Source organism: Miniopterus natalensis, chromosome 3 (genome assembly GCF_054644295.1).
Source record: "Miniopterus natalensis isolate mMinNat1 chromosome 3, mMinNat1.hap1, whole genome shotgun sequence".
NCBI lineage: Eukaryota > Metazoa > Chordata > Mammalia > Chiroptera > Miniopteridae > Miniopterus > Miniopterus natalensis.
Window position 1 is genome coordinate 27,891,347 of NC_142083.1, and position 24,984 is coordinate 27,916,330.

Sequence of the window (24,984 nt, forward strand, 5' to 3'; positions counted from 1 at the left end):
GTTTTGTTTATGGTCTGGACAAGAGAAGCTTAAGAAGCCAAAGATAAACTACAGCCCTGGATCAAGAAGACCAAGTCAGCGGGGAAGTACTGCTGCTGCAGAATGACCATGGCCCACTGCCCCTGCCGAAAAGAGCTCCAGGAGCACCACTGGGTGCCCAGCGAGGATGCACCTGTGCCTTCGGTTCTCCCCAGGCCAGGCCTGAGAAGTAGGGTCCATTCCCTCCTTTATACATCATTATACATTGTCCTGCTCCTTCTAAAGCCCTCTGCTGAACCTCAGAGCAGCAAAATGACAAACCAGAAGGGCCCTCTCCACGGGGGATGCTGAGTGCACCACGTCTCCCGGGGTCCCTTTGGGCACCCCCTCCCCCAGCCTCTCCGCTGTGCGACCCTCGGTGCGGGCCCTGGACGCGGGAGGGGTCGCTGGGCGCGGTGGGGGCACGCCGGGCGTCTCTGACACCGGACGCCAACACCAGGGACCCTACGCGCGAGGCCGGAGGGAAGGTAAAAGGCGGAGCACCGATCGCTTGCGACCCCGCCCCTCGGGCCTGACCAGGCTCCGCCCCTTCCTCCCCCAGTCTCACCTCCACCGCGAAGACCCCGCCGGCCCCGCCCCTTCCTCCGCGCCGACCAACCTCCTCCCCTTGCAGCGCTGCGCGGTTACACTGGGTCCCTGCACGTGGGAACCCAGCCCACCTCCAGCGATGCCGCGCGCGCCCCGGTGCCGCGCTGTGCGCGCCCTGCTCCGGGACCGCTACCGCGAGGTGCTGCCGCTGGACGCCTTCGTGCGGCGCCTGGGTCCCCAGGGCCGGCGCCTGGTGCAGCGCGGGGACCCGAAGGCCTTTCGCGCGCTGGTGGCCCAGTGCCTGGTGTGCGTGCCCTGGGACGCGCAGCCTCCCCCCGCCGCCCCGGACTTCCGCCAGGTGGGCTCCCCGGGGACCCTGGTCAGGCCTGCGGGGTGGGGTGAGGGCCATGGGGAATAAGGCCGGACGCCGCTGCCCACCGCCCCCCGGGCACCCCCGTACCTAGCCACTCGAGACCCCTCTCCCGCAGGTGTCCTGCTTGAAGGAGCTGGTGGCCAGGGTCGTGCAGAGGTTCTGCGAGCGCGGCGCGAGGAACGTGCTGGCCTTCGGCTTCGCGCTACTGGACGGGGCGCGCGGCGGCCCGCCTGTGGCCTTTACGACCAATGTGCGCAGCTACTTGCCCAACACGGTGACGGAGACGTTGCGTGGCAGTGGCGCGTGGGGGCTGCTGCTGCACCGCGTGGGCGACGACGTGCTCACCCACCTGCTGGCACGCTGTGCGCTCTACCTGCTGGTGGCCCCCAACTGCGCCTACCAGGTGTGCGGGCCACCACTCTACGACCTCTGCACCACAAGACAAGCTGGCGGGACCCTGGTGGGCCTCAGACCCACGCGCCAGGCCTGGAATGGAGGAGGCGGGGAGGCTAGGGTACCCCCCGGCTGCCGCTCGAGGCGACGGCGGAGCAGCGTGGGGGGAACTCTACCTCAGGCCAAGAGGCCCAGGCCCGGCCTGATCCCGGAGCCGACCCGGAGGCCAAGTGCTGGCGACCCCCCCGCGGTGACACCTGTGGGAGCTGCCGTGGAAGCCTTGTCTGGGGAGAGTGAGCCGCACAGGACCAGGTGTCCCTTACCATTGCCGGGCCGTGAGCGTGAGGCCGGCTGCCCTTCCTCTGGGTGGTCACGTCCCCAGGCCGCTCTTGGTCCCAGAGTGGTCGTTGAGACCAAGCAGTTTCTCTACTGCTCGGGTGGCAAGGAACGACTGCGCTCCTCCTTCCTACTCAATTCCCTGAAGCCCAGCCTGACGGGGGCCCGGAGACTAGTGGAAACCATCTTTCTGGATTCGAAGCCCCTGCAGCCGGGGGCTCCCCGCAGTGCGCGCCGCCTGCCCACGCGCTACTGGCGGATGAGGCCCTTGTTCCGGGAGCTGCTTGGGAACCACGCGCGGTGCCCCTACGGCAGGCTGCTCAGGAAGCACTGCCCACTGCGGGCCGCCGCCACCCCAGTGGAGGCCGTGGGGGGATCCAGCGACAAGGGGTGCAGTGGAGTGGGTGTCTGCGCCCCGGAAGAGGACCTGGTCCAGCTGCTCCACCAGCACAGCAGCCCTAGGCACGTGTATGCGCTCCTGAGGGCGTGTCTTCGCAGGCTGGTGCCCGCAGGCCTCTGGGGCTCCAGGCACAATGAGCGCCGCTTCTTAAAGAACGTGAAGAAGCTCATCTCTCTGGGGAAGTACTCCAAGCTCTTGAATCAGGAACTGACCTGGAAGATGAAAGTGCAGGATTGCACCTGGCTGTGCCGTAGCCCAGGTGAGGAGGTGGGTGCCATGGCCCCATAATCGGCCATGGCCCTGCAGGCCCTTCCTTCCCCTACCCCCACACACCTGGCCTCTTGCTGCTGCTGGGTGGTTCTTTCTGGTTTCTCTGCCTCTGATCCTCTCTCCCACCCAGTTTGCATCAACCTGCAAGACTTTCATGGACTCAGGCAGGTTCTGGGTGCTGGAGACAGGCAGTGAGCAGATGGAATAGGGCTATGGCAACAGGATGGAAGCATCCAGAAGCTCTGCCCAGAATGTTAATTCATAATCCCTTTTTTGGCATTCATGTTTATCACCATGAAATAATGCCCCGCTGAAAGAAACAGGTTGGGAGTAGAACCCACTTTGCCGGAGGGTTCAAATTTAAGTTTTAACGGTGCAGTTGCTATGCTAGGGCAGGGCAGCTAGATAAGTGAAAAGACTGTCTCTTGCACAAGGATCCTAGCCCATCTTTAGGAAGGAAAGCGTCATGAGGAAGCAGAGGGAGCAGCAGGACACTCCTGTGTCAGGGAAGGTGGACTGTTGCAATGGGTGCTTGCAGGAAGTTTTCTGTCAAGCTGGCCTGTGGTGTCTCTCCCCCCAGGCCCTTTGGTTTTCTGGGATTAATGATGAGGTTCCTCCAGTCCAGCCACCACTCAGCCTCCTCTTGGCCAGCATCCTCCTTGTTTGTTCACCAGCACCAGGAGTGGACAGGACTAGCCACCCTCCCTGCTCCCCCTGGTAGAGGAGTGGTGGTAAGAATAGACCCAAGTTATGCTATGTTTGGCTTCCCCCAACTCCCAAGACATTTAAGATTTTAGAAGAAGGATGGTTCAGAGCCCTCTATTACAGCCAGTCTTGCCCACCCAAATGCACATGATAACCTCCTGTGGTAGGGGTCTTAAAAATGCCCATTCTCATCCCCCAAGATCCCAATTGCAGTGGTGTCCCACAGGAAGGCAAAGGGGCACACCCTCTCAGACTAACAAGAGACCTCAGGGCCAGGTGATTCAGACAGCAAATGCCCTTCCAGCAACTTGTTTTTTTGGTTTGTTTCTTTTTATTTGTGGGAAATACCACATAACATTAAATGTATGTCTTAACCGCTGTTTGCATGTACAGGACAACAGTGCTGAGTATAAGCAGAACTGCACAGCATATTTCCAGAACTTGTTAATACTGTGTGACTCATACACCAACAGACCATGTGGGGCAGTGTGGGTGACTCTCAAATGCAGCAGGCTCAGTTCAGTTAGCTGTCACACGACTCGGGGGTTCAGCTTGCCTGTAAAAAGAGTTTGACTTCTGTGATCCTGTTCCCCAATTTCCAACAAGGCGTGACTCCATGGTGGTGTTTTTCCAGGCAACTGACCTCTGCAGCGTCTTTGTTCGCTCAAGCTGTACCCTAGGCATTTGCTGTTTTCCTTGGTTGGACCATGCCAGTTGTCTCCTGGCTGAATAAATGATGCACAGGACAGTCTTGGTCTCTGAGCCACCTCTTCTGATCACGGCTATCCGTGGTCACCTCTTCCACCCTATCCTGCTAGGACGTCCCTTCCTCTGTCCTGCCAGGTGTTCCATCAACAGCATCTGGGCTCCTTTGCTTTTGTCTAGCCAGCCTTGACCATTGTCTCACCTGCCATGCTGCCCATTGACTCCCGTGGGCTCTCTGGTCCCCAGCCTCCGAGGCCAGACTGCCAGCTGACCGCATCTGCTGCAGCGTTGCTAGAGACATCGCAAGATAGATTCCTGATGGAAACTCAGGCGCTGCCATCGCTCCCTGCTGGCTTACTCGCTGCCTCTCCCTGGGCTTGCTCATCCTTGGGCTGGTGGCAACCCCTGGCCCCTAACCTGGGCATACACTGCTGCTGGTTTAGGTTGTGCTCTGCCTCCAGCTCACATCCGACCAGATCACTTTTCCTGAATTGCCATCCCCAGTGTGTCCCTCCTATGGAGGCTGCCTTTGCTTTCAGAGAGGAGTCTGCGTGGGGCCTTTACTGGGCCTTTGTTTTGAATTCCATTAGTTTTTCTAATGGTTTTATCCTTCCTCTGCTCTCAGGTTTGTTGTGTCATCCTCTGACCTCTCAGATGGGTGTATGGCTGTGCGTTCCCTTCGGTCCTGCCCAGCTGGGCCTGTGTTCTGATATGTTGCTCACGTTTTTATATCAACTGCGTTTAAGTATTTTGAGTTTTTTTCTGGCATTTCTTCTTTGATCAGCGTGTTGTTGTTCTTTTAATTTATCTTTATTGTTGAAAGTATTACAGATATCCCCTTTTTCCCTCATTGATCCCCTCCACCCTGCACATCCCCCCACCCCTGCAGTGAGTTTTTTAAACATATATTTTAGATTTTCCAGATATGTGGATATTTTAAGTTATCTTTTTGTTACTGATTTCCAGCTCAGGTGTGTAGTGGCCTGAGGGACCCCAGCTATGTGAACTGGCTTTGTAATCTTGTGCATAGACAGTCTTCACCAGTGTTCCTTGTGTCCTGGAGGCCTGGTTGGTGTCTGTGTTTACTGTAGCAGGCTTGTTATGTGCTATGAGAAACTGTGTCCTTCCCACGGCCGAGTGCTTACCTCACGTGGGCAGTTTGTCTGGCTCCTCCTGTTCTGACAGTGTTTGCATGGTTGTTTTATTAGGCACATGCACGTTTGAGAAGTTTTATCTTCCTTATGTGCAGCTACTAATTCTTTTTACCTTAGGGTCTGTTTTAACGCCTTAGAGAACACCTGCACGGGCTTCCTTTTGGTTTGTGTTTACCTCTTACATCATTTGTCATTCTTTAATTTTTATTTCAGCCTTTTCATATCTACATAATTTAGATGTGTTTTATTAATAGCATATCACTGACATTTTAAGCTTATTTTCGATCCAGTGTGATAATCTTTGCCACTTTCCTGGAGAATCTGGTTTGTTTTAATTTTTCTGTAATTACAGGTGTGTCTGCATGTTTTTCTTCCATTTTTCTGTTCAGTTTCTCCCTACCTTTTCATGCCCTTTGTCCTCGTGTCCTGACTGAGTGTGTTTTCACTCTGGTTTTGCCTTCCGGTAGCTTGGAATTATATTCTCTATTCTCTTCTCATAGTGGTTTCCCTTCTCCTGAGCAACATAAGGGCCTGAGCATATTTTAATCTGGTTCCCACCCCAACTTGTATGCTGTTCTCCCACTAGCCTGATTATGTCCCAAATTAGACACTATTATTGTTTCCCATGGTTAATGTGTATTTAGCTTCCTCCTCACCCCTTCATTTCCCCTCCTGTCTTCTGTCCCAGACCTGCCTCTGGGTCCCTTTTCTTCTCCTTTACATGTTTCTATCTGTGCCGTGGCCCTTGTGGCAAATGGGTGATACTTGTGGACCTCTTCCCACAATGTTTCATAGAACAAACTGCAGAGGACCACAGAGGAGGACAGCATCTTGGTGCGCGTTTGGAGCCCAGCAGCATGTGGCTTCCCTTAGCTGGCGTGTGACTGCCACCACTCACCGGGTTGTCCAGCCTGGAGAACCCCAGGCATTTCTGGATCTTGCTGCTCAATGAGGATGCCTGAAATCATACAAATCAACACCCAGCTGTCCCATGGGGAGAGCTCGTCTCTGCATTCTCCATTCTGCTGGTACAGCAGGACAGGTGGTGACACTTCACACCATCACTGCCCAATAGAAATAAAACGTGAGCCATGTGCATGATTTAAAATGTCCTAGTAGCTACGTTAAAAAGGTAAAAAAGGAATGGTAAAACTAACTCAACAATACACTTTATTAAAGGCCAATATATTGGAAATGTTGCCACTCCAACATGTAGTGAGTCAGTAGAGGCATCATTGATGAGGTGCACCACCTTCTTTCTCTGCCCAAGTCCATGAGACCTAGCATGTGGGGCGCATGTGCAGTGTCAGTAGTCCAGATCTGCTATTTCAAGTGGCCTGTGGCTGCTGTGATGGGCATGCAGGTGGGGTGAGCATGTGCCTCTCATTCCAGGGGGTCGCTGTGTCCCGGCTGCTGAACACTGTCTGAGAGAAGCTGTCCTGGCCAAGTTCCTATGCTGGTTGATGGGCACATACGTGGTTGAGCTGCTACGGTCTTTTTTTTATGTCACGGAGACCACGTTTCAGAAGAACCAGCTCTTCTTCTTCCGGAAGAGTGTCTGGAGCCAGTTGCAAAGCATTGGGATCAGGTATTACAGTCAGAGCGTCGCGTGACCTGTTTCTTCCCTTTCTTCCCATCTGCAGATGCAGCTCTAGTTCCTGCTACAGGTTCCCTGTGTCCCGCACCTCGGGGCCCCTCAGCCAGCTACTCTAGGGGCCGTCCTGACCCATAGGGGTCTTGTACTGGCATGGACTCCTGGAGGTCCTCTTTCCTCACCTGTAGATCAGGGGTTTGAGCTAGGTGATCTCTAGGGTCTCAAAGGCAGGAACAATGGTGCAAGCAAACCACTTATCCCTGGTGTGTGGTCAGATTCTCTTTTAGTTTGCACAGAGTAATTGGGACTTGTGTCACAAGAAAATGAAACCCACCTACTTGACAACTCACTGTGGGAAGTGTCTGGGGACAGAGGTGCCCACTGTGAGGTAGGATCCTGAGGCAGAAACTTCCAGAAGGATGACTTGCCTCTGAGTAGATTTGTCTTAGCTTCCCAGTGGGCAGTTTTGGGTACATTGTGCAGGATTGTGGCAGATGTAAGCTGGTTAAGCCCTCCTCCTCTCTGTGACCAACCTGGCCAAGGCGTCTCATGACCTCAGAAGGCTTGGCGAAGACCCTAAAGTGGCCAGATCAGGGTTCCCAGGCTCTATGCACATTTGAATCAAACCCAAGCCTGAGCCATATGTCTCTGAAGGGAAGTGGCAACTCCTGAACCAGAGGCCCAGTCCCAGTCCTGCTCCTGGGAGAGGGTCTGGAATCCTTTATCATAGGTCTGAGTTGATACACAGTACATCCTGTTTAATAATTTAAAAATTCATGGTATATGATCGTGGGAGCCAGGAAATTCCACAGGGACAAGAAGGTCACTTCCTTTGTTTCATTTTTTTAAGCAAACAGCATTAAACCTCAGGCTTGGTGTCTGGTGAGACAACTCCAAAGGGCCACAGTGAGGTGGGCAGAGTGCCATGGATGGGTCATGTTCTTGGGTCCAGAGAAGGAACTTGCAGGACGTGATCACTTATATCCCCACCGTGGGAACCATCACCCTGCCTGTTGGACATTCAAGATCTGTGATGGGCTGTGCTCTCCAGCCTCCCTTCACTGCCAGGGCCACAACCCAGGGAGCATTCTCAGCCTCTGCCCCTTCGTGAGTGGGTGTCAGGGCAGAGGCCGACAGGGAGCTGGGGGTTCCCTAGGGAGACAATTCTGACCCTGTGGGGTTACACCAAGTAGCCGCCTTGCACATTCCAAGTGGCAGAACATGGGGTCTTTCTCCCAGGGGTCCTGTCCAGTCCCAGCCTACACTACCCAGGGCTCTGTACCATAAGGAACCTGGTGTCCAGGGCACCTGCCACGGAGGGCACTCCAGCAGCATCTAGTGAGTGTGTCAGCCTCATGGGCACAGGTGTCTCCACAGTTTGACACACCTGGGTTCTTGTGTGGCTGCTGAGCCATGTCCCATGAGGCTCTCTGTTTCAGACAACACTTCAATAGGGTGCAGCTTCGAGAACTGTCGGCAGCTGAGGTCAAGCGGCATCAGGAAACCAGACCCGCTCTGCTGATGTCCAGACTCCGCTTCCTCCCCAAGCCCAGTGGGCTGCGGCCAATCGTGAACATGGACTATGTCGTGGGAGCCAGGACATTCCACAGGGACAAGAAGGTCACTTTGTTTGATTTTTTAAGCAAACTGCATTAAACCCCAGGCTTGGTGTCTAGTGAGACAATTCCAAGGGGCCACAGTGAGGTGGGCAGAGCCCCATGGATGAGCCGTGTTCCTGGGTCCGGAGAAGGAGCTTGCAGGAAGGCCAGCCCTAGAAGCTGCTACACAGGCTCTGAGAACCCACAAGGTTCTCAAGACATGGACCCGTGACACGAGGGACTGACACAGCGCCCATGGTCCTGCCGTAGCACGGGGGGTGCACGCTCTCCGAGATGCAGGGATGGAAAGGACTGGGCCATTTAGCCTTCAGGTTCCCAGACCTTGTCGGACTGCCCCCACCCACCCTGTGGTTAGCATCCCCTTCCACCAATGGTATCTCTGTGTCACCAGCAATTTTGACCCCTTCAGAGTGCCTCCCTGTAGTGTTTTTGTTGTTATTAGTGCTGCCCCCCAAAAGAAAGGGAAGCTATTGATGTGGATTAGGGATCTGGTTTGGTCTGTGAGTCAAGAACTCATCTGGGGTGGGGTGGGGGCCAGGTGGGAGAGATGGTCCTGCATGTAGCTACTTGGCAGTTTTCTGTACCTTGTTTCTGAGATTCCAGGGTGGGTGTCTGGGGATGCCCTGGAGTCAGCTATCTGGCCCTTTCATGTGAGGGAAGCTGGGTGGGCAGGGGGGTGCAGAAGCAGAGCTGCCTGTCATCACTGGTCCCCATAGGTAGGGTGGGGGCCATTGGGCCCCGCGCCCCTTGGCTGGGGGCATCCTGTGACTATGCCACCATCCTGGACTGGCCCTGCAGGTACAGCATCTCACCTCGAAAGTCAAAACACTATTCAGTGTGCTGAACTATGAGCGTGTGCGGCGCCCTGACCTCCTGGGCGCCTCTGTGCTGGGCATGGATGACATCTATAGGGCCTGGCATGCCTTTGTGCTGCGCATGCGAGCCCAGGACCCAGTGCCTCAGCTGTACTTTGTCAAGGTGGGTGCCCCCTGCCCCAATGAGCTCACTCAGCACCCTCAGGTTCACCTACCAAGTGACTCTGCATTGTGGGCCCTGGGCAGGATGTGGGGTGTGGCTGGCTTTTTCAGGGCCTCTGTCTGCCAGGGTGAGGTGCCTATGGTGGAGCTGCAGACTTTTGGGAGCAGGGAAGGCAGGTGACCCCGGCTCCATTTGGTAGCACCTGGCTCCCTGGGGCAGAAACTTTGAGTTTTCCTTGCTGGCATGGACTCTGCAGTTCTGTACCCCAACTCCACAAGGGCCCTTATCTTGGGGAGAATATGACACTGCCACTTGCTCAGGGTATTGGGGGATCACCTGAGAAGGTAGCACGCGTGGCTCAGCTCAGAGTGCCAGGGGCCCTAGTGCCTGGGTCATCCGCCAGGGACCTCTGCTCATCAGCTTGTACTCAGAGAGTATAGGCCCACCCTAGAGTGTCATAGTCTGGGTGTGGAGAGAGGGACCCAGAGCCACCCTGGGGTACTCAGAGTCTGGGGGATGTAGGGGCATCTCAGCAAGAGCCCCACAGTGGGGTGGGTATGTGTGACTGGGACAGGGCTCTGGAAAGGGTGTTCAGGGGCTCCCTGGTCCTACTGTGTCCAATCACCCCAGAGCTTTCTAAGGGCAGGCTGGGGTCTCAGCTCAGCAGGGCAGAAGGGGTAGGACCCAGGACATGGGGGCCAAGGTAAGTATGAGCGGCCTGTAAATGCATCCCATCTACATAGGTGGACGTGATGGGTGCTTATGATGCCCTCCCTCAGGACAGGCTGGTGGAGGTGATTGCCAACATAATCAAGCCCCAAGAGCACACATACTGCCTGCGCCAGTACGCCGTGGTCCAGAGAACTGCCCATGGACACGTCCGGAAGTCCTTCAAAAGACATGTGAGACCCATGGGTGTGTGCCATGAGGAGGTGTGACATGAGTGTGACACCTGTGGTCTGGCATGTGTTTGCCCCTGCGGTCTGGCCCTCCCCCGTGTGTGCTGAGAAGCACTTCCTGTGCTCCCACTGCTTGGAGGTGCCTCCGTCCTTGTCATCTTCATACTTTTGTTCATGTCACATTCAGTCCTCTCTTCAAGCCACTCCTGCATGCTGTCCCTTCACAGGACCCCTGAGTTTGAGGAGGTGGCAGCAGAGCCAAGCATATGTTTCTTTAGTGTCCCCATGGCTGCCCCTCAGGAGCCCAAGCCTGGCCCATGGCACACAGTGGGGCCAAGTGCTTTATGGCTGGGACTGTGCTGGTTCTGTGAGGAGAGGGCCAGAGGGCACCTTGCCCAAGACACTTGGGCTTTGCTCACTGAGTGGTTCTGCCTTTGCGGTGGGGCTGAGGGTCCGAGGGTGCCCTTCCTCACAGCGGCCAGGGGCCTGAGGCCTCAGTGGTGCTGAGAAAGGACATCTGGAGTTCAGGTTGCATTCGAGACCCAGTTAGCACATTGGCGTTTCTGAGCAATTGTCATGAGCATCTTGGAGCTTGTGGGCACCCAGCCCCCAGAAGCTGTGCTGTGGGGAAGGCAGGAGAGTACAAAAAGAGTTCTCAGAAATTCTTGGGGAAAGCACACTCGAAAAGCCCTGGGCAAGCCAAGTGAGTGTGGATTGCAAATCCTGAGGGTATAGCACTATACATTTGTGGACAGATGGTGCCACCACTTGCATCAAAGTAGAGAAAGTCACCAGCAGCCTCGAGGTCCCCCCTTTCTCCCCAGGTGCCTACCAGTCTGACCTGCATTGTGCAGACCCTCTTACCTGTCTCAAATTCTGTGACCATGATTCAGACAGAATCCCATCTTCCCATCTTGTTTCCGTTGCTCCCTAGCCAATCTGAGAAAGAGCTAGGCACCCGGGAGCACCTGCCCTTCATCCCTCCCATCCTGGACGTGTTCCTGTGTCCACACTGCACAGTGTGGCTCTGCCTTCCGCTGCTTGTGGGTCTTTGCTGGTTCCCATTGGGAGGTTTGAATGCTGCTGAAAGCATTACTGTGATGTGGTGGATTCAGAGGTGGAGTTGCCAGGTCACAGGCATGCTTTGTTTAGTCTTAGACATCACCAGAGAGTGTTCCTAAGTGGCTGTGCCAAAGTAGCCATGAAGCACTCGACCCCATTGTGCAGCCACGGGCCTGGCCTGGGCTCCTGGGGGACAGCCATGGGAACACCAAAGTGGCATGCTCATGCTCACACACTTGCAAGTGTCAGTATTCAGGTTGTAGCCTGAATTTCTTGAGGGGGTGCCCAGCATCTTGTATGATCGTGACTTGCATTCCCAATGACCCTTCACATGGACATCTCTCCCATGAATGCCTGTTCAAGTCCTCTCCCCACTCTCTGACAGGCTGTCTACCTTTGTTGTTGATTTATAGGTGATCTTTGTATGTTTTGGGTACGAGTCCTCTCTCAGGTGTGTCTCGCCTTTTTCTTCACAAGTGGAGTCTTGATGACCAGAAGTTTTTAATTTTAAAGAAGTCTTTATCCATTGTTTATGGCTGAAACTGTGTTCTGTTTGAGAAACCTGACCCTGAGTCACCATGACATTCCTACATGTTTTCTTTCAAGATCTTTATTGTTTCAGCTTTTGTGCTCAGGTATAGGGTCCATTTTGAATTAATTTTTGTGTATGGTATTTTTAAACTGCTCTATTTCTGCTTAAATCCAGATTTCTCATGAACCTGCCTTCCAGTTCATTGATCTTCTCTTTTTCTGTCTCTAATCCTCCTTTAAACCCACTTACTGAATTCTTAAGTCCAGTTGTCTTATTTTTCAGTGCTAGTAATCCCATGTGAATTTTCTCATACATTCCAAGTCTCTGGTAAAATTCCCCATCTTCTCCCCTATTTTATTGACTCATCTTTACTGATTTTTAAATTCCATAACTAAGTAGCCACCCACCCATATTGGATGCTATGATCGATCATGTATGTTTCTGTTGCTTCACTTGTGGTTTGGTTACACAAGCCTGTCATTTTTTTTCATGAGATGCTAGACTTTTAAGTAAAAAAATTTAAAACATCGGTTTTTGCATAATGTTTTCCTTTGGAGAGAATAATATTTTCTTGACGATTGGAGTGGTGGACAACCTTAATCCTACAAGGGTTGTCTTTACACTGTGTGGGGCTAGTCTCCTTCATTTTGCTCCTTTCCTGGCTGTGGCCGTCGGCTGTCTCGCCTGAGAGCAGGTGTGCAGCCCTCAGTGGGCCCTGGCTCCCCTCAGCCCCAAGTGGCTGCTGTGACCACACTTGGCTCAGCTCCAGCTCTGCTTCTGCTGGGTTTCCAGCAGTCTCCCCAGAGCTCCTGACACTGGGAGTTGGCGAGGACTGGAGAAGAAATCACTCACAGTTTTGACTCCATTACCTGGGGCCCCTCCTCCTAGGACCTCACCCTCAATCCTAGCTGTTTCAATGGCCCTGGACTCCAACTCTCTTCAGTCATAGCCCCCCACTTTCTGCTTAAGTTCCACCTCCCTGGATTAGACAGACCTCAGGTAGAGAATGTGGGATGCACCCAGGACTGGGATTCTAAGTCCATCTGCTTCCTGCCTCTCCAGCACCCCCAAAAAACTTTCATCTGCATTTTATCAGTGGGCATAGTAGCCATGGGGAAGGTGACTGGAGGCCCTGTCCCTATGATTTTGTAGCACTCTCCTGCTCCTCAGGATCTCCGTTCTCCCTTTCCTGAACACAGGTTGCACGGCGGGGCTTCCCTGGGGTTTGTCCCAATGCTGACTTAGTCTTCCATGACATGACTTCTGCTTGTCGATGTCCAGGCTGGGGCTCAGGGAGGGAGGCATCTACCTGCCTCATGCTCTGCCCTCTTCACCGGCAGGTGGCCACCTTCACAGACCTCCAGCCTTACATGAAACAGTTCGTGCAGCAACTGCAGAAGACAAGCTCACTGAGGGATGCTGTGGTCATTGAGCAGGTCAGTGTGGGTAGACACCCGGCACACTGCTGGGGGCAGGGCTGTGGACACGGTGAGACCACCCTCCTTAGCCTGTAGACACTTGCTTCTGCCTTCAGCCAAATTTCTTTTTTTGCTGCCTTGATGAATTCTGTGCTACTGTCCAGCTGCTTCAAGATTTGCTAGAGACATTTTGCTTAGTTATGATCTTGAGGACAAAAGAAAATGTGTCCCCTTCCTTTAGGAAGACACATTGGATTTGACCTATGGACCTATCTTGAATTTACCTATCAGGTAGGAAACCTATTTTTCTTGTATGTGAGCAGAGACTTCCTGAGTCTGTGGCTTTCTGCACAACCAGTTTTAGGATCGAGCCAGTCCTTCGACTATGGCTCTGAGACCTCTGGATGCCTTTCCTTTGACCACCAGGGCCCCATCACATGCTGTAGTCACAGTGTGTGGCACAAGCTATCTGGGCCAGTGGCCATGGGTCTGAGCCACAGATGACCCATGCTGGCCCTGCTCGTTCGCTACCACCTGCCCCTTATCCCCGCTGCACATCTTGTTTGCATGTCCTTCCACCCAGTGCATCTCCCACTTGCTTTTCCAGAGCTGTTCTCTGAATGAGGCCAGTAGCAGCCTGTTCGATTTCTTCCTGCGCCTGGTGCACAACCACGTCATAAGGATTGGGGGCAAGTGAGTCAGGGCTGCCTGCTGCTACCTTGGTAGAGGGTTGTGTCAGTCCATGGCAGGGCTTTATGGGTGGGTGTGACATCTTGATTCACATCCCCCTGGACAGCGGTGGTGTGTGATCTGTGTTCTTTGTGTGCGGTGTACACATATGATTTTGTGATCTGAGCAGTGTGCCTGCACGTTTATGTGGTCTGCATGTGTGTCTGTGATATGAACATGTGCTTCACCCTTCTGCCCATGTCTCCCTCCAGGTTTTACGTCCAGTGTCAGGGGGTCCCTCAGGGCTCCATCCTGTCCACGTTGCTCTGCAGCTTGTGCTACGGAGACATGGAGAGCAGGGTGTTCCCCAGGCTTCAGCAGGACGGGTAATAGGCTCCTTGTCATTGGTTGCTTTCATCCCCTCTTGTGCTCTGGTGCAGATAGGGCTGCCCTTTCTTCATGGGAGGTTTCATGGGAGGTAGTGAGCTGGCTTCAAACGTAGGCTGTGAGTGGCCCCCTAGTGCATGGGGAGTGAGGCATTTCCAGAGGACCCAGGCAGTGGCTGTGCTAGCAAGATTGTGGGGCCCCAGCCCTCTGTCCCCAGCCAGTACCAAGTCCCACAGGTTACTTTGTTCTTGTGCATGTGAACTCAGGTATTTAATGCCCTTTCTCGGGCATCTTTCCCTATCAGGGTACTCTTGCGTTTGGTAGATGACTTCTTGTTGGTCACCCCTCACCTGACACAAGCGAAGGCCTTTCTCAGGTAAGGGCCTACACACACGTGTGTCTTGACAGGTGCGTCTTTGGCCACATGTAGCTGACTAGTATAAGAAGTAAGTATCACCTCATGCCCGAGCTTCCCTTGGCGTCCCAGCATCTCTGCTGAGGACACGTGGCACAGACATGCTGTTCTGAGAACCCGGGCATGCAGTGCAGGAGCCTGGAGCTCACATCATGGCACCAGGACAAAGGTGTCCCCAGACGGGGAGCACAAGCATGGGGTCAGGCATCTGGACTGGGCTGAGCCCTCTGAGGTTACACACACACAGTGCACTGCATAGTAGAGGGAGCAATGGCACCTCAGGGGCCAGCCCTGTGTGCTTATCTGCAGCTTCTCATGTGGAATCTCTTTTCTTTGTGGTGGGCATTGGGAGAGAACAAAGAAGGGAGCTTGCTAAGTGACGGTGTTACGAGGTGTGGGGATCACTTGGAGTGTTGGTCTTAAAGTTCATTTTGTTCAAACTAAAATCATACAGACAGGGATCCTTGCCTCTAGGGCTTGTTTCACAGTGTGGTTTTCCAAGGAAGGAGAAAGTGATAGAACCAAACTCAGAAGTGTCACTGCCCAAGAAGCAGTTTGCTTTGGTCACAGGGTTGTCTTTGGAGAACCCGTCTGGGTGGTGTCCCCATTCCCCGTGTCTGCCCCTGAGGGATCCTCAGGGCTCAGAGGGTGCACAGAATTGCTGGGATGCACTGGGCCTCACTGCCCCACACAGTAGCCCCACACAGGATGACATGCAAATGTAAATTTATCAAGGTTCGATCACATGATAAATCCAGGACCCTGGGCACTAGTCACCTTCAAAGACATCAGTAACCACATGTGGCCAGTGGGTGCCAGAGGGCACAGCACAGACAGGAAGCATGGCCTCCATCGTGAAACGTCTGGGGGACACCGCTGCTCTGAGGGTGTTGGGCAGGGAGGTGGCTCAGAGTGTGTACATTGGGGTCCCACCCAGGAGCTGGACCACTGGGGACATATACAGAGATTGCAAGGAGTCGGCCCATGTGATGGTGGGCCAAGCCTGAAATCCAAGGGGAAGCAGCAGGAAGGGCAGGAGCTCAGGCCGCTGTCCACAGGAGGACTCTACCCTCTCAGGACCACCCTGGTTCTGCTCTTGGACCCTTCCACTGATGGGTACGCCAACCCCACTATGGAAGGTAACCTCATTTAAAGTTAACTAATTGCAGATGTTGACCTCATCTACAAATACCTCAGCACACCTGGGGACTGTGGCCTCTGAGTGGACACAACTGGCCGTTGCAGAGAGGATGTATGTCATCCATAGGCCCTGCCTGCCCTCCCACCTGGCCTGTCTCAGTTCTCAGCCTGGAGCCTGAGCTTATTGCTCACCTAACTTACCTGTGAACAGGGTCACATGGCATCCACTTGGCCTTCAGGATTCAGCCTCATGTTCCCCTCCCCTGCTGCCGGCCTCTTCCCTTCCTGGCAGCCACCCTGTTCTGTGATCATTAGTACCAGACATCCAAAGCCTTTGGAAACCAGCACCTGTAGGCCAACAGGGTTTCTGTGACCTCCCTTCAGTGCCAGCCCTTGCTCCCCACTGCCTCTTGGGGTTTTACCTCTCGTCAAGGGAGTGCTTCTGAGATCCTGGGTGGCGTCCCTCTCCTCTCGGTGGCTGATGTGAATCCTCTGCTTTAGGACCCTGTTCAAGGGGGTGCCCGAGTACGGCTGCAAGGCGAACTTGCAGAAGACAGTAGTAAACTTCCCCATGGAAGACGATGCCATGGGCGGCGCGGCCCCCCTGCAGCTGCCAGCCCACTGCCTGTTCCCCTGGTGTGGCTTGCTGTTGGACACACAGACCCTGGAGGTGTTCTGCGACTACTCCAGGTAAGTATGCCTGGCCAGGTGCACATGGGCTGGTCCAGTCTCATTCCTGCTTCTGTGTGTAACAGGTGGCCATGGTCTCAAAAGGTCAGAGGCTGAGGTGCCATCTCCCCCTTCAGAGCAGGAGCATATCATTCTGTGGGGGTGAGGGGACTCACCAGGTGAGCAGTTTTCTGGGGTATTTTTGGTAAAAGGAAATTGTACAGCAGACTCGGGGACCCCAGCATGTAGGGAAGTGCTATAGATCTGAACCCAGAGATTTCAGGTCCTGCTGGACATGAGTCTCTGCAGTGAGGGCATGTACTTCAGTGCCCATCCACAGCCTCACTGGACGTCATGGCTTCATAGTCACTTTTGATCTGCCAGGGAAGCAGGCTTATGGCACATGGGCCTGCTCTGTACACGGTACCGTGGGTCCCTGCCTTAGTTCAGGCTGCCATAAAAGGTACCACAGATGGGACAGCTTAAACCACAGACATTCTCTCCCAGTCTTGGAGACCAGAAATCCGAGATGCAGGTGTGGACTGGCTTATTTGTCCTGAGGCCCCTCCTTGACAAATAGACCGCCATCTACCCTGTGTTCTCACATGGCCATCCCTCTGCATTTGAGCATCTCTGGTGTCTCTCTCTTCTTAGAAGGACACCAGTCACATTGGATTAGGGCCCACCCTAATGATCTCATTTAACCTCAGTTACCTTCTTAAAAGCCCTGTTCCCAAACACAGTCCCATGGGGAGAGGGCTTTAACATGAATTTGGGGGACACAGTTCAGCCCTAACAGCCTGTTTCTCCCAAACCTCCGAGCTTGCATGCAGCGCAGCCTCAGGCCTACGGTGAACTGACTCGGGTGAACACAGATACAGGAACCTACCGTTTTATGAATAAAAGTACAGATTCCAAATCACTGGTGGAGGGCGGGCGCTCCCTTTCCTTGTGCTGGGAATTCTAGCTCTTCTGCTTGAATACTCTGTGCCTGCACTTGCTTCTGTTTTCAAGAGGCTCTTTGGGAATTTGCTTGGAAAGGGAAGAGGCAGGCACAGGCACTTTCTATGGGCAGTCCGGATGAGTCACCTGTCTGTGGCCTCACTGAGCCGTCCCCTATGCTTCCTGTCCTGACCCCACTCCCTGCCCAGCCCCGGCCCCCCAGCTTTGTCTGCTTGATTTTCCCTCATCCTGAGAACTCTGTGCTTAGACTTCCCTGGCTCCCCCGCCTCTAGGCCCAACTCTGCCAAAACGGCACCGAGGTCCTGGTCCCTCACTCTGACGGTCCCCTGCACCACAACTATCACTGAGCACTGGAGCTGGGGTGAGGGCATGTTTGTGTGTTTCTTAGAGTGGGGCAAACAGAAATCACTTTTTTAGAAAGCTGTAAATTTATATCAAAGTTCTTGAATTGTTAAAACATTTTTCCAGTAATTTCAATTCTAGAAATCAAAGAAAAAAATCAGAGACATCATCAAAGATTTTATTTGACCATTTTTAAATGTTCAGGGTAGCACAACTTGCCACAGCAATGAAATAACCTAAATAGATGGCTGAGATAGTACATAACACCAACAAGAAACATTCTGCCATTAAAATTGTTTTTAAAGACTATTTAGTAAATGGGAAATAAATGAATTTCAAGATAAGAGTGTTTAAAGCTGACAAAGCATACATGTCAGGTGTCTGTCTTTGGATAGTTCCGTGCAGGGAAATACATGGTGGGAATGCCGGAGCTACCGGCAGTGGTGAGCGGGGCCCTGTCCGTGCTCTATCCCCATGTTTCCCATCTAATGACTGTTGGGTGTCAGCTGGGTTGTACTGAGAGGATGGTGGTGGGGTGCCCTCTTCTGGGCGAAGCCCACAGGTTTCGGGGACAGACTCGTGTGTGGGGTGTGATCAGAGCATGTATTGACAGCAGGGGGCACAGGCTGTGTGATGGTGTGAGGTGGACAGGCGTGTCATGGAACACCCCCTTTGTGTTACAGTTATGCCCACACCTCGATCAGAGCAAGTCTCACCTTCAGCCAGGGCTTCAAGGCCGGGAGGAGCATGCGTCGAAAGCTCTTTGCGGTGTTAAGGCTGAAGTGTCACAGTCTGCTTCTGGATCTGCAGGTGAGCATGCAGCCAGCAGGTGAGCCCTGCAGCCAGCCGACTTCAGAGCTCGGAAGACCTGCTGCTCAGTCTACCTGTGGGAATTGTTTTATAGGTCCTTTTGTGTGTTTAAGTGTGCAGATGTGTGTGTGTGTGGATGTGCATGCATGCGTGAGTGAGCATGCACGTGTGTGAGTGTGAATGCATGGGTGTGTATGCATATGGATATACACATGTGTGCATGTGTGAGTGTGTACATGTGAATGTGTGCATGCATGCGTGAGTGTGCATATGTGCCCCTGTGTGTGTGAGAGCCCCTTTTATCCCCCCTCAGGCCTCATCTTTCTCAGCCCCGGGGCTCCCCCTTGCAGTATGGGGCTCTGAGGCCTCGGTGGGCTCAGGCTGTAGAGCCTGGGGGCCCAAGACGTCATCCTGGCCGGCCTGGGTGCTTGTCTCCTTGTCCCTTCCTGCCTGGTTCCCTTAGGCAGCCCCAGCAGAGTCCAGACAGTGAGGGGTCACTGGTGAGGACCTGGTGGGATGTCACTGAAGAGACAGTGGTCCTCTTTTTTACTTCATTTGAGCTGGTGATAAAGCAAAAGAAATTTAAATTTCAGACATATTTCCATTTCCTTTCCTTGTGGCTCCAGGTGAACAGCCTTCAGACCGTTTACACAAACGTTTACAAGATATTCCTGCTGCAGGCCTACAGGTGGGCTCATTGGCTGCGCCACCACAGGACGGGGGCACAGAGCCACACACCGCCTGGGCCCCACTTTCCTGCGGCCTGGGATAGCACCCATTCCCTGGTTCCCAGACCTTCACATCGAAACCTTCAGTTTATGAGAAAGCATTTTCAGTGGCAGAGGCTGCCTCTTTGTGCGCATCCACGGAGGCTCTGCTTTGTTGGAGGTCCTGTTGCTGGTCACCAGCTGGTGGTAGGAGGCCAGCAAGGCCTGGGTGTCCTTGCATGCCTGCGGGCTGACTCATCCTGCTGCGGGAGGAGGTCGTAGGAGAAGAGCTGCGGAGCGCGAGAAAAGCAGCCCACATGTGGTTGTGGGAGGCAGATGCCCTAGGGGGGAGGATCCCAGAGAGCAGAGGATCCAGCTGGGTACAGATGACCATCTGTGGCCACAAACACTCCAGTGCCCCCAGAAGGGGCTCTGGTATATGGCTCCCAAACAGTTCAGCCACCACTCCCGTCCCACTCATTGTGTGTGCTGAGGCCTAGCTGTGCTTCCAGAACATTTCCTGTCCCCAGGAGTTTGGCAGCCACCTGCTGAGAACTGGGGCAGAACTGAGAACTGGTGGGTAACTGGAGCCACTGTCAGGTTGTGCTGTTCCTTCAGGAAGATGGGCATTAACCTGGCTACCTGCCCGTCTGGCCTCAGGACACAAAGCCAGTATTTGCTCAGTGGTTACCAGGGGAGACCTGCCACCAGGCAGTGCAGGGAGGAGCTATCTTCCCATCTGTCATGGAGAAAGCGTTCTGCCCGAAGTCAGCCAGTGGCTGTAAGCCATGGTGTGGATGAGGGGTCCTCGGCCATCTCCCAGGTAGCGGGGAGACACTGGCTGGCTGGGACCTGCCAAGCTTAGCTCTTCTTGGACAAGCATGGGCTTCAGGCTGGAGTTGTTGGCAGATGTAATATCCACTAGTGGAGGCCTCTCCCTACTCTGCATTGAACACCATGCCTCCCTTGGGAGAAGGTCCTCCACCTGCAGAATGTGGTCCCCTTCTAGGCTTGGCTCCCCTCTCATGGCCATAAGAGGGAAAGATACCTCCACCTCAACAGACTGAGTGTGAGTGAGGGGTCATATTGCTGACTGGATGGACACACATGCATGTTGTTCCAGAAGAGGCCCAGGGAGTTGGTGAGATCAGGAGCATAAGGTACCTGGAGAGGGGCTTGTCATGTGGTCACGTGCACATATGGGTACTTGTGCACACACACACATGTATAAACAGGTTGAATATACATGTACATGTGCACCTGTAGACACACATACACATTGAAGCCAGGGAAATTTCCTCTGATAAACCTGATCTTCCTCAGGTTTCACGCCTGTGTGCTCCAGCTCCCATTTAATCAGCACATTCGGAAGAACCCCTCGTTCTTCCTCCATGTCATCTCTGACACTGCATCTCGCTGCTACGCCTTTCTGAAAGCCAAGAACACAGGTGCGTGCAAGTGACCCAGGACTGGGGTGACGTGTGGTGCTGGGGAACACCAGATGCTCACCACACAATTCCTGCATGGAGCTGCATGAAGCTGCCATGTGCTCCATTAGCACCTGCGGCTGGAGCAGCACAGGCCTGGGTGTAGTGGAGGCAGGAGACAGGGAGTTGGACTCTCAACACCTCACAGTATGCTTTAACTTGCTAACCACTTGCTGGCCTCATCTCGCCCACCCTCTGCTCTGTGGGCAGACGTTCTTCCTGATTGGAATGTGATGGGACACTTGGGAACTGGCTGAGGGCGTTCCCTGGATCACCCTGCCTTCTCCCAGTTGGGCCTCCTCTCTCATGCTCAGGGGGCATTTATACAAACCTAGGCCAGTAGTCAGGAGGAAGCTGGGTCCTGAGCCCCCTGCCAGTTTCAGAGGAGGAAAGTGAGGGACACCCATATGAGCCACTCACCCCATCTCCACTCCCCACAGCCTTGTCATGCAGGGTCATGATCAGTCTGAGTTCAGGTTATATGTCTTCATGGTCCTGAGATTAACAGACTTTGCTTTCTGTTATTTTCTGTTTTGTAGAAGTTTGTTTGAAGAAGTTGAAAACATTTCAGTTGTCAGAATTCCGTGGTACTTGTGTTGGGGCTGCCCCTGAAATGAAGTTGCCTATTTGTCCCCTGCTCCTCGAGCCTGTTTCTGCACTCAGCTTGGCAGGGACCCTAGGTGTCTGTACTGGAGCACACAGTCTCTCCTGGGAGGAACGTTGGAGCAGGGACAAATGGCAGCCTCTTCATGTGTTCTTCCCCAGGGATGTTGCTGGGGACCAAGGGCGCTGCAGGCCCATTTCCTTCTGAAGCCGCTAGGTGGCTGTGCCTCCATGCCTTCCTGCTGAAGCTGTCTTGTCACAGCACCACCTACAGGTGTCTCCTGGGAGCACTCCAGGCTGGTAAGCTTGGGCAGAGTGTGCTGAGCCCCAAGGCACCCCTTTGTGCAGGTGCAGGGCCTGTCCTTGTCCTTAAGTGAGCAAGTGTCAGCCCTTCTGTGTTTGAGTAACAGGTGGTGGGAATAGGAACCCCCAGGTGATGGGGTACGGGTGACTCAAGGGTCACGGCTCCCTCACCTGGGGCACCTGGCATGCCCACTCAGTCACTCCACCTCTCCACTCCTCACCTCCAAGGCTGACATTTCCCTCGGGAACTGCGTCTCCTCCCTCCCTCTCTTCTCCAGCCCCCTCTGATCTGCGTGCCCTTCCTCCCACCCCTGGCCTGTGTCTTGGCTGCACTTCCCCTTCTGCCATGCTCTGACATCCTTACTGGTCCATGTGTTTTCAGCCATGCGGGTATTGTCTCTTGCTGAGGTTCCCAGTACCTGGAGCCTGTCCTGCACACAGTAGGCACTCAGCACACAACCCATCTCTTCCCGGCCCCTCAGTGGGTCCACGAGGCTGATAGGAAGTACATTCTCGGGTTTCTTCTGGGAGGAGGTCTGATCTCAATCATCTTGCAGCTCAAGTTCAGCTGTGCCGGCAGCTCCCAAAGGCAACACTTGCCACTCTGGAGGCTGCAGCTGACCCAGCCCAGACCACAGACTTCAAGACCATCTTGGACTGATGTCCAGCACGTCTCACAGCCTGGGGTGATGGGCTCCAGGCCCTCAAGCTCCATCCCAGCTGGATCCACCCAGAGAGTCTGGCCACTGTGCCCCAAGACCCCAAGACATGCTTCTGGGTGGGCTGCTTCCTGGAGGGGGTCAGCCCCCAAGTCCTCAGGAAAGTAGAGCCTGCCCACCCCCACCCCCATCACCACTTTCTAGTAATAGGTTCATCCTTCAGCCACCCACCTCCAGGAGGAGGCAGGTAGGAGAGCCTGGTTGGAGTGTTGGTATCGGGAAGAGAAGTACCAGGGACCTTTGTCACCCTTCTTGCTGTGGGGGCACCTCAGTTTGCAGTGATGGCCCACGTGTGGTGGGCAGGTGTGAGCTCCTTCCCACTGATCTGCATAGTGCTCAGAATTGAGCTGTTCACTCCCACTGGAACAGCACACACCCCAGCTGACCCCCCAGATGCATCCAAAGTCCATGCCTTGCTGAGCTTGTGCAGAAGCAAAGGTCCCAGTTAGCTGTTTGAGGCCTATCCTCGCCATCCACACCCATGCTTCTGACCTGCCTGTCCCCACACCCTACCCAGGCCTCCTGGAGCCAAGTGTACAGCACCCCACACCCACTTGCCATCCCCACTTCCAGAGTCTTCTTTTCCCCACTAAACACACAGCCCCCACGGCCCCTCCTGTACTACCTCCTGCCTCCATCCCACCACCCCAGTAATGGGGTAAGAGCTGTGGAGAGAAGATCCTTTGTTTATTGTTTTCTTAGTTTTTAAAGATTTCTCTCATGTTTATATTAAAATATGTACCACATTAAGTACTGTTAACTACAGAAACATGAGTATTGAGTGTTGATGTGCATAGTCCTTCATTTGGTGGGGCTGGAGGGTCTTCCTGGGTGGAGGTGTGGTGGGAGGGAGGGAGGAAGGGAGGGAGGGAGGGAGGTGGGTAGATGGGAAGGATGCTCCTACAGGGCGTGTGCAGCATGCTGGTGGGCAGGGAGGGCCCAGCCCAGTACCCACCCATGCCTACAACTGGCTCAGTTTGGAGGTAACCTGGGAGCTCTTGAGACGGCAGATTTCAACCTCAGCTCTGGGTTCCCTGGGGCTTGAACTACACTTAACTTGAGGTTAGGTCCCCCCAAGTTTCAGTTTAGCAGGTCTGGGGTGTGACCTGGGAGTTTGCACTTTTAACAAGTTCTTGATGCTGCTGGCTGGCTGGCAGGGTGGGGCCCCACACAGAACTGCTGGGGGCACTGGGAGGTTTGGGGGCTGGACTTGGGGCTCTCCTATGCAGTGGCCTAGGGAGCAGACAGCAGCTCCACTCATTCCATGGTCAGGAGTTTAGAGGTGCGTGGAGGGTGAGGTTATGGGGGCATGGGAGAGGCCGCCTGGGAGAGGTCACTGGGAGTCTGGAGGGGCTTGTATGAGAGTGGGTGGTCTGGGGCCTTGGTGATGGGGAGGAGGGGCCATCCTCACAGTAGCTTCACCAGAGCCTGCATCCCACTCCCCATGTCCCTGATCAAATCCCCACCTTTTGGGTCCACCCTGGCCTCCGGTCCCTGTAAGGAGCCCCAGTGAGAAGGACTTATCCACGGAGCTGCAGGTGTCATCAGAACAGGAAGCCGGAGTTAAGCCTTCATCTTTGTGAGAATGACCCCTCAAGTGGGAGACCAACAACACGTCTGTTGGGACCACTGTGGAGGGTATGCTGTGCACTGGTGGGCTATGCAGGGCACTGGACAAATGTCCTTGAACAGACCACTGGAAGGATTGCACCAAGAACAACGGGGCAGGACAGCTCAAAGGAGCATCATCAGAAGAAAGAGTCCCTACCAAGGGATATGACGCTCTGCCCTTCTCCCTGGGGTGGAGTGGTGAGCAATTTCGAGGTTTCCTTCCGGACGACCCTGATGGGGCCACAAAACGTGACAGGTGCCATTGAGTGTACTTTGGAGGGGGTTGAGCATGTGCTGCGTTCAAAGTTTATGGATATTGCCTTGTTTACTGCTACTGTGGAGAGTGTTCAAGTAACCAGGCTATGCATTTATGGCTGAGCCAAGTCCACCAAGTGCATTGTAAATGCCCAGGAGAAATGAGCAGTGAGAGGTTGAGTCCCACCCTGAACGTTGGCCTGCAATGCTCTCGCTATCGTAAATGGGGGAGGACTGACCTGCTGCCCAAAGTGAAGGACACCCAGGGCAGGTAGGACAGGACACAACTGGAGCTCCACCGCAGGCCCCTGAGCTGACCCACCCTTGCCACCATGGGCTCACGGAACCCTGGGCATTTCTGTAGCAAACTGAACCCACGAGGTCAGCTATGGCTTTGTTATCCTAGAAGATCCAGAATCTTGTTCTCTAGGAAATCTGTTCATGGCAGTTTACTCAGGGTCACGCATCTTTACCCAAGTGTTAATCCCTTGAGAAGGGTGCATGCTTTGGTCAGGCTTCACTCACTAAGAATTTCTGATTTATCTCTTTCAAAACCACTGTGCAGTCTGCCAAAGCTCAGGGTGAAATGTGGAAATAAAATTTTAAAAGTGAAGGAAAAAACATTGTTAATTTTTGGTCTTCCCTAGATCTAAACTGCATGAACAGGAGCCCATTTGCTCCTGCATCCCACAGATGTGTGTGGAGCAAGTAGAGTCAAGGCATGAAAAGGAGCAACAAGAAAGCGAGAGTGAAAGCAGATGATGCCTCCAGTACTCCCGAAGGGCTAAGTGGTCATCCCCCCAGTCCCACAACCCTGCCCCTCCCTTGCCCATGCTCACACCTGGCTATGAAGGACACTGTAAAGGGCTCCCAAACCTGGGTGGGCTCAGAATCCCCAG

The 24,984-nt window shown here is 54.0% G+C and overlaps 1 protein-coding gene across 1 annotated transcript; it reads left to right on the top strand.

Moving 5' to 3' along the window:
* Positions 1-706: 706 nt before the first annotated feature.
* On the top strand, positions 707-22,988 carry TERT (telomerase reverse transcriptase). The gene is made up of 16 exons (XM_087815067.1): positions 707-925; positions 1,032-2,328; positions 6,296-6,491; positions 7,937-8,117; positions 8,915-9,094; positions 9,838-9,996; positions 12,928-13,023; positions 13,613-13,698; positions 13,947-14,060; positions 14,366-14,437; positions 16,118-16,306; positions 18,274-18,400; positions 19,027-19,088; positions 20,431-20,555; positions 21,360-21,497; positions 22,058-22,988. The coding sequence occupies exons 1-16, from the start codon at positions 707-709 to the stop codon at positions 22,159-22,161; spliced, it is 3,345 nt and encodes a 1,114-aa protein (XP_087671193.1). The 3' UTR covers positions 22,162-22,988.
* Positions 22,989-24,984: the final 1,996 nt, after the last annotated feature.

Coding starts and splice junctions, on each gene's coding strand:
- TERT (XM_087815067.1), top strand. CDS start 707: ATGCCGCGCGCGCCCCGGTGCCGCGCTGTGCGCGCCCTGCTCCGGGAC. Junction 16,307..18,273: donor GTGTTCTGCGACTACTCCAG/GTAAGTATGCCT, acceptor TTTGTGTTACAG/TTATGCCCACACCTCGATCA. Junction 19,089..20,430: donor TTCCTGCTGCAGGCCTACAG/GTGGGCTCATTG, acceptor GATCTTCCTCAG/GTTTCACGCCTGTGTGCTCC.